At 33.1% G+C, this 9,850-nt stretch overlaps 1 protein-coding gene across 1 annotated transcript in view; it reads right to left on the bottom strand.

The window, feature by feature from the left end:
* Positions 1–1,592, bottom strand: part of LOC106461824 (peroxidase-like) — a 45,850-nt gene extending 44,258 nt beyond the window's left edge. Inside the window, exon 1 of the mRNA XM_022388902.1 lies at positions 1,412–1,592. Coding sequence (XP_022244610.1) covers positions 1,412–1,443 — 32 coding nt within the window. The 5' untranslated portion in view covers positions 1,444–1,592. The remainder of the gene's footprint in view (positions 1–1,411) is intronic.
* Between the last annotated feature and the right edge of the window lie 8,258 nt (positions 1,593–9,850).

The following is a 9,850-nucleotide window of genomic DNA, read 5'->3' as shown; positions in this document are numbered from 1 at the left end:
TTCGAAAGGTAGACCTTTCTTCTTCAGGGGCAAACTGGGAATGTACTTATAATGTACATATATTCTATAAATTAAGTAGATTTGTTTGATCTTTAGTGCATCTTCTCTGGGTGTACGTTAGTAAAATAATCCATAATGTAACGTTCCATTTAGTGTTTTTATGGGTAAAACCGATACCAGAATATTAATATGAGATCTGTACGTAAACATACATATCACGGAGACAGTAGTTAAAAATTTCTTAGCTCTAGTATATTAATTAAAATTCAATTTATTTTTATCAAAAGTCTTAAGAGCTTTAACAAGCAAGAATTTTATAGATTTTGAAACAATTTGATCTAAAAAATTGTTCAATAAGTCATGGTTTATATATAATCACGTACAAAATATTATTTTTTGATAAAAACAGTAACTTTGATATTAGCGAATGCATGTTATACTGTTATATATAAATATATATATATATATATCATATTTAAAAATTCATTGGTTTTTACAATATGTTAATGAACGATATTTATTATTAAGGGTTTTCATAAAACTTCTGTGTGATGATATTTACGCTTTTAATTCGTGGTGATTGACTTATATTTGCACTATATATGTGCTTACAACAATGATTGTTTTTGTTTGTTTGTAGTTAAGCACAAAGCTACACAATGGGTTATCTATGCTCTGTCAACTACAGGTATCAAAACCCGGTTTCTAGCGTTGTAAGTCCGCAGCCATGCCGCTGTGCCACTAGGGGGGCCAATGATTGTTAATAACTTCTTAAAAACTAAAAACAGGATAGATAAAGCGGTAATAAAAAGTAAACATACATTAGGAAATGTGGATTAATGGATAAAGTAAATAAATGTTAGGAAATGTGGATTAATGGATAAAGTAAACATACGTTAGGAAATGTGGATTAATAGATAAAGTAAACATACGTTAGGAAATGTGGATTAATGGATAAAGTAAGTAAATGTTAGGAAATGTGGATTAATGGATAAAGTAAACATACGTTAGGAAATGTGGATTAATAGATAAAATAAACATACGTTAGGAAATGTGGATTAATAGATAAAATAAACATACGTTAGGAAATGTGGATTAATAGATAAAGTAAACATACGTTAGGAAATGTGGATTAATGGATAAAGTAAGTAAATGTTAGGAAATGTGGATTAATGGATAAAGTAAACATACGTTAGGAAATGTGGATTAATAGATAAAGTAAACATACGTTAGGAAATGTGGATTAATGGATAAAGTAAGTAAATGTTAGGAAATGTGGATTAATGGATAAAGTAAACATACGTTAGGAAATGTGGATTAATGGATAAAGTAAACATACGTTAGGAAATGTGGATTAATAGATAAAATAAACATACGTTAGGAAATGTGGATTAATAGATAAGGTACTTACACTAATAATTTACTGCTTGTCACAAACGTCATCCCTAAAAGTCGTGTTTCTCTTCAAACGTTAGTAGATTTCACACCAGACTCCCAACCTGACCAGAGTCTAACTGTTAGCACGCTCCGATAGACTGGTTGTTTGTTTCGTTCCTTATGGTCTAAAGTCCTACTTTGGTACTTCTCTTAACTCATTGATTGCTCACCCTCATCTTATGAATCTGGGAGAAGGATTGTATTTTAACCTGTAAGAGCGCATGCACAACACGCGTAAGATTGACCTAGGTTCTTATTCGTTCGTTGCTTGCACTCGAACTCATTACCATTTATGTTGTATTACCGACACCAATTCATTGGATGTTTTTAGGAATGGGTAGGAAGGGGTGGACTGAACTGGGGGTTCAAAATTGGAAAAAAAGAAAATCTTCTACGTGATGATGAATCTTCTACGTGATGATGAGCTGTTAAGATTGGGTATTTATGCACTAGGCTGTAAAATCTTCTACGTGATGATGAGCTGTTAAGATTGGGTATTTATGCACTAGGCTGTAAAATCTTCTACGTGATGATGAGCTGTTAAGATTGGATATTTATGCACTAGGCTGTAAAAGTACGCTTTCATGATCGGTTTTTATTCCCCCTGTTCTTCCGATGATTACGATGGAGAAGAGAACAGGAAAGAAGAGAGGGTTACTGACATAGCGAAATCATATTCTCGCTCGCATTAACTTAGGTACTGTCACAGGTCACAGTCCAGTTAAGGAACTCTGTTGAAGGGGAAAGCATCGAATGGAAGGTTAACTGTTGCTATTAACATAATAAACACTGTGAGTTGTATTACTGGGTTTTCTAGATCTATTCAAGATATCTCTGTTTCTCCCTGCGTAGTTTCATCTTGTATCACGGCAAACTAATTTTTTTGTCTTTTTGAATTTATGAATTTATTTAAGTTACGTTAATCATAAATAAATGTACTGTATTACATAACACACTACACACTACTAACTTATTCAATCGATTTACTTTTCATTGAACGAAAAAAAACAACAAAAACACGCTAAAATAGTCCGTAAAGGAGACATATAACTTATCCAAGTCATTAGACTAAATAAACAGCAATTCTAAAGTAATGCATTATTTATTGTTTAAATAACTGTTTCACATTACAGTAACCGAATACTCTTTTAGTCCTACCAAAAGAAGGAGGAGTCAGATTCATATAGACGTGTTTTGTTTGTTTTTAGTTTTAGTTATATCTTAATAGAAGTTCCGTGCAAATATTCTCATATAGGTGTTTCCAGAAAGAAAGTCAAAGTCAATTTAAACCATGTTTTAAAATATGACGAGTTTCTTTGTGCATATCTTTAAATTATTAAACGATTGCTTATAACATAAGTTCTGAAAAAAGCTGATAATTACACCTTGATATACCTGTTTTGTGAGTTGATTCTTTATATTTGTTATTTTTGGCTCGATTTGTTTGTCTTAACGCAAAGCTACATAATAGACTATCCACGCTCTGTCCATCACGGGGATTCCAACCCCGGATTATATCATTGTAAGTATGTAAACTTACCTCTGATCCACAGGGGAAAGATATTTTTGAGATTCATAAAGATCTCCGATTACAGAAAATATTCAATACAAAGTTGAATGACTTTAAAAAGCGTTCTGTAGCCTCTTTGTGAGGTAGTTGTTTTTACGGGTTAAGAATGATAAAGTTGACTTATGATTTTGAAATAAGTTGAAAATATGATTGAAACTTATAAAATCAGTTAGAACAGTCTTTCTGAGGTTCTTAATAATAATAATTATTTATATTATTATGTCAATTCACGCTGGTTTTTTATATTGATAGCCTCGAGTACAACTATCGATTGTTTCAAATAGGTCGATATTAATTCATATGCGACACCAGGACACATATTGAAGGAAATGGATAGTAGGCGGCGACGTGTGGCGTACATAAACATAAACATTACCCGCACACTACGGATCCCGTTGCCTTATGAATCTTATTAATGCCGGAAAGGGCCACATACATACCTGATGTTTTATATTGACTAATATCGACCCTTGAAATAATAAAATTATCAAAATCAGTTGTATAGTGAATGTTATTATGACATAATCAAAGTGAAACTAGTACATTTCGTCTTTATAATTAATATACAACCGCTAAAGAACTCGGTATATTTAATTTTCCACGTGTTAACCGAAAAATGGATTCTTGAAAACGCCAAAAAATTTTGAAAAACACAGGAAACGTTAAATTAAAATTTCCTTTTATTTAGAATTAATAATTTTCCATGAGTTCACATAAAGTTCAAGGTTAATTGTGTTACTCAAGCGAATCCTTGATTAGTTTTCACGGCCTCTTAGACAAAAACCGATTTTAAAATTATTTTATTTCTTTTTTTGTATTATTATTTGTATATTAGACAACGACATCAACAACAAAAAAAAAAGAGTCGTACAGATGAGGCCCGAGCATCGCCTGAGGAGGAACGTTTGCCCTTAACCTAAATATCGAACAATACGGTTACCCGGTTTTGAATTAACTTTGAATTAAGTCTGCCGCTCCAAAACACGTTTAACGACCCACCTTGTAGTTAAAGCGCATGCGCATAGACAGCGCTTACCTTTTATACCAGGAAGTTCATATAATACTTGGTCTATCGATCATTTAGTTTGAGATAATAGATGTTTACACACAAGAAAAAATAAATATATAAATTTGCTCCCTGCTTGAATGTCATCGTTCTTGTTTAACGTGTTAGACGTTACCGATGTACTGGCCCCGGGAAATAAGTCAGTGTGAGGTATTTTACATAGAAAGAACTGAAAACCTCCGCCAGGAGATGCTGAATTTGAGGCCATGCCGTCAAAAGTAAACCTTCCTTTGATGAAGTTATCGAGTCAAATTTCATTGATAGTCTCAATATAAGCTTATGTCCTCTTTCCTGTTGCTCAGTGTACGTATCGTTTGAATTGTTTTTAGGTTGTGTCAAAGTGAAATTCAAAACCTAAAACCTATGCTGTATACACACAGGCCACTTATTGGGTTTAGTATCATGAGCCATAATAGTGGTTCATAATACTGTACACACATAGGCCACTTACTGGGTTTTTAATATCATGAACCACGATAGTAGTTCATAATAGAGATTGCAAGGAATTGAGCAAAACCCTAATAGAACGTTCGGGCAAAAAAAGCACCTTAAACAGTAAAGATTCAGTTCCAACAACAGTTTAAAACCTTTACTACTGACAGCTAAGGCTGTACACATATAAAATGTACAAAAAGCATGTATATTAAACTTACGAAGAAAAGAAAATCCGCTCAAAATGGCCCATTTATAATTCTTCTTCTTATTTTCTTGCCAGCCTACAACAAAAACGGCTTCGTATATTGCACCCAAACATTTTGTAGAATACTAAATAAGGTACTGTGAAGGTCATAGAGGTGTTGAAAAGTCGATTTTTTTCTTTTATATTTTATAAGCTAAACAAAAATCACAATTCTAGTGAAAACGATGTTATTATTACCCCTTGAAGCTACCTTTCTTACAAATATCTAGCGTTCCTTTAAAATGCTTAAGTACAAGGTGAAACAGGAATTACCAGTCAATAACAGATGAGCATTAGATGACTATAATATATAGATACTCAATGATTTGTACACTATACAATCGATGTCCTTAGGGAGCCAACCCCTATATTATGTACAAAATAAAAACTGTATCAGCTAGCTACTAGCTATGTTTATTATAATTACAATACATAAAGTTAGCTACCACATCAAGTAATCTTTTGCCCATAGTTGAGCATAAAAAAAGGGCCAGGAAAAAAGATAAATAAAAAATTATGAATTTAAAAACCTACCCATAAAGATCGTAAAAAGTAAAGAAACCCGCTGTTACTTAGAATTACATTTGGTAGAATCAAAATAGGGATTTTTAGATTGAGTAAGTAATGTCTACAGTATCCCCAGTCTTGTTTCCTTACTTTTTTTTACGATCCCTATTTGCAGGTTTTTAAATTCCCAATATTTTATTTATCTTGTTAATATATCAATCCTGCTAATTTGCCGTGACATAAATGTATTACTTGTTTATTTAACGTTTTTATGAAGAAAGTCATTGTCGTCAGATTAGACATTAGTCTGCAAATCCTTCTCCCTAAGCAGTTTTTGTGAATTTCTTCTTTCATCTAGTTCATAAATGTACATCGTTTCACTGTCGATCACTGTAATGATATTGATATCTTATTCCTGTAGATTTAGTTTATTGTTTTGATATCGTGATGCTTTTGAAATGGAGTTTGTTTGTGTTTTGAAGTTAAGCAACAAACTACACAATGGTCTATCTATGCTCTGCCTATCCCGGGTATCGAAACCCGGTTTCTAGTGTTGGAAGGGGGGGCGTTTGAAATGGAGTCAGTTTATCAGAGATCCCGATTCCCATTTTAATTGTTTGGTTTTATACAAAAAAAATGGCTATTAGACCTTGGTTGTTTTGAACGCTTTTCATCTGATGAATTTAAAACGCACTTGCATTTTTGCATTAAACAATGAAATATCATAGACAAAAATTATAAAAGAGAAAAAATATTGTCTAAAATTTATTTTTACTATTCAACACTCTCTCGTCATATCGTTTCTAAATTTCGAAATGGTGTTTAAGCGATACAAAACACATTAAAATAATAATTTTTTCTGGACGGTATTACATGTAGAGATATCGGAGCGACGTGACATGAATTTTCCTCTCCAGGTTTAATGGAGAGTTGATATTAGTTCTAGTTTTAAATTTATGAAACACGATAACCTTGTAAGAATCGTTTGGATTGTACGTTAAAAGACCGGTATGGCGGGAAATTCGGAAATCTACATCTAAGTCCTCTGGTGCAACAAATATTCTAATAGGCTCTTGTTCAGTAAAAAAAGAAAAAAAAAAGAAGAGAAAAAATAACATGAAATCACTTGTCATTTTCTTCGTAACCCAGAAAATTATATTACATTTCTTCTTCACAGATGCATAACTACAAAAGATACCCCCGCATAAAAGTAATTGGGCCCCCTACACGCTTGTCGGGTTTGTTTGTTTGAAGTTATACACAAAGCTACTCATTGGGCTATCTGTGCTCTGCCCACCACGGGTATCGAAACCTGGTTTATAGCATTGTAAGTCCGCAGACATACCGCTGTGCCATCCATTATAGGGCGTGCTTGTCGGGAATTCTTTAGTTTCTAGGTGCTTCACCACCTCCCCCAGAAGAATGCAAGGGCCGAGGGGGCATACTTACATCGCTGCTTCTTCATAATCTAAGCATTTTTGAAAAGAAAATAATAACAATTTGATTTTCAAAAGAAAACAATAATACGAACAGGGAAGTTTGAGAGACTTAATCAGTTAAACAACATGTGTGGAAAGAAATGAAAAGTTGTCGGTTCCATCTTTTCAAAGGATTTTCTGGATGAATAAATTTAGCACATGAAACATGAATTTACTCTTTGTTGCGAACATCTAGCAAAATCATTCCTGGCGTGAGACGTTTCCTTCTTCTTCAGTCAAAGTAACTGTAATGTTTAGAACTGATGTAACTATGTGCTGTTTTATATGCTGTCAAAGTAAATGTAATATTTAGAACTGTTGGAACTATGTGCTGTTTTATATGCTGTCAAAGTAACTGTAATGTTTAGAACTGATGGAACTATGTGCTGCTTTATATGTTTATTTTTTAACTTTTACAAAGGGATATCTAGGCATAGCCATCCCTAAGTTTGAATTGATAGGTTAGAGAGAGGGCAGCTTATCAAGGCACCCACCGCCAACTTTTGAGCTACTCTTAGCTGATCGAAAATTTGGATTTCATTGTCACTCTTATAACTTACCTACGACACCAAAGTAAGGAGCGCGTTTTTGTGACAACCCTCGGATTCATAGTCCAGACAAACTATGCAGTGCCAAATTAAGGCACACATACTATTTGGTCACATCATGCCAAAAATGCTGTCTTTATATGTGTTAACCTGAAAAACGTTTATCTACCTTAAAAGCAAATGTAAACTTTTGTGATAGTTTAAAACAGATGAAGATCTGTTGATTTCCATTGTACAAGTATATAAGTGGCATAACCTATCAAGCGAGTTTTTAAAGTTGGTGGTTAGCGTTATACCCTAATTGTTTAGTGCATGTTGTACGTTCACAAACTTTAAACGCAAAAATTAAACAAAATATTTTCACGTGTATATAGTTCTGTTGTTAGAGGGTAGGATAATGACATTAGTGCGGAAACATCCAGGCTTTTATGACATATTATCGAGAGATGACGCCCATTAAAGTTTAAAGCTAGTCATGCTAAGAATGAAGACAATGTGTGAATGTGAAGAAACACCCCTAGTAACCCCGGAACAGAAACTTTACTGAATTCTTAACTTTGTTACCTTCAGTGCTGAAGAGTTCAAAACCTATGGTATTTTTAAATTGAAAAGGTCAGTCTTGTATTACAAACACACACACACATATATATATATACATACAAGGTCACCCTTATATCCTGGTAGGAAACAAGTTGTACTTTTTGAAATGCATTTCTACTCTTCTTTGTTTTAATAAGGTGAAACAGTTCAACCTAATAGAACAATATAGGCCTAAAACGTAAGTCTTAGAATAAATTCTCATAAATACATGTTCTATACATGAGGATTCGCTCAGGATCATCTAAGAATATTGAAAATCCTCCTGAATGTTAACATATCAAATAAAATTACGTCGAATAAGGCTTCGGTTAGTTATTGACGTGATGTTAGCAATTGCCTATGATAACTTTCGTTTTGAATTATATGCATCCTAGGTTTTCAATCCTCACATGTATAATGATTTGAGCTGCTGTACGAAAACGTGAAATATCAAGGGAGGGATTTACTGTCGGACATCTTGATTTGAATATTGTGTTATGAAGACGTTTCGGGACACTTGCTGGTTCCTGCTTTGTTTTATTTATTTGTTTGCTCTTAAGCACAAAGCTACATAAATATCTATTTGTGCTCTGCCCACCATGGGTATCGAAACTCGATATTTAGCGTTATAATCCCTCACTTTTACCGCTGAACCCTAGGGGTGCTCCTTCTCCAGATATGCAAGTGTCCCGAAACGTCGTCATAACATAATATTCAAGGCAAGATGTCCGATAGTAAAAAAACCTTTCAGATTATGCTCTCTTGCCAATCATTTCACTCAAACAACAGTGAACATAAAGTTGAATTTATTAATAAAGTTATTACTCAACAAGGCTATAATTTAAAAAAAAGAAACTTTGATGTTAAAACAATTAGGTGTGCTAACAATCTGTATGTTTAATCGTAAAAAATGCTTTATCAAAACAAATGATCGTATTCATGTGAGACTTCAGGTCATCATAAAACGTAGAGCCGGGTATTCACGCTCTTCACGTCAGCGATTGAGGTTGATCACACAAAGCATCAAACTGAATAACGTAAATTAAGTTATTTGGCTGAAAAAAAGTTCAACAAGTTCTTTTTGGAGATGTTCCGTTCGTGAACGATTCGTTATTTTTATTACGGCGAATCACAAGAATCGTGTCAGAGTCCTGTTTGAACCGGTTCCCTGTATTCACCCGATCAAGAACTACGTAGCAGAAGTAATCAGTCTAATAATATAAAGTCATAAAATGATTCAGAAACTGTTATTCTTAACCTTGTTTAATGTAAACTGAAGTTTATTACGAGAAATTTCTATTAATGTAAATAAAATAATTATCTATATCTCAAGAATGTATCTTTATTGACTGAATATTTAACTATTACAACTTCCTCAGGAGCTATCAATAGTTTGTGACGAAACTGAAATAGCGAAATATTGAGCTAATAGAGGTACATTCTAGAGATATAGGTCGTTATTTTATTTAAATCTATAGAAATGATTTAGAAACTATTAAATCCGGTAGGAAATTGAAATATTCACAGAAAATCCACATAATAATAATAATAATAACAACTAATTCTAATTATTATTATTGTCATCATCGTCACTTTTATTATTATTTGTGGTTGTTTGTTGTTAGGCATAATGGGCTATCTGTGCACTTCTCAACAAAGGTATCGAAACTCAGTTTTTAACGTTATAAGCCTACAGACTTACCGCTGTGCCACTGGGAGACATTATCATTATTATTATTAAATGATTCATATTTTGATGTTTTTCCAGGAATTCTTTTTACAGAAATGTGATCCTTTATCAACCTATATTTCATTTCGTGTTCAATTAAGAAGCACAACTACAGAGACAATCAACTTTAGAATGTATATCTAGTCATTTTCCGTCCAAATAAACCTTTTTAACGAAATGCTTCACTCTAAAGATGTTGGTTTCGTTTCAGCCAACAAGTAAATCAAACTAACGAATCATTTGAATCAATTCATAAC

The sequence above is a fragment of the Limulus polyphemus genome, unplaced genomic scaffold, assembly GCF_000517525.1.
Source record: "Limulus polyphemus unplaced genomic scaffold, Limulus_polyphemus-2.1.2 Scaffold1039, whole genome shotgun sequence".
Classification (NCBI taxonomy): domain Eukaryota; kingdom Metazoa; phylum Arthropoda; class Merostomata; order Xiphosura; family Limulidae; genus Limulus; species Limulus polyphemus.
The sequence above is the reverse complement of the archived record's forward strand: the minus strand, read 5'-3'. Positions and strand labels throughout refer to the sequence as shown.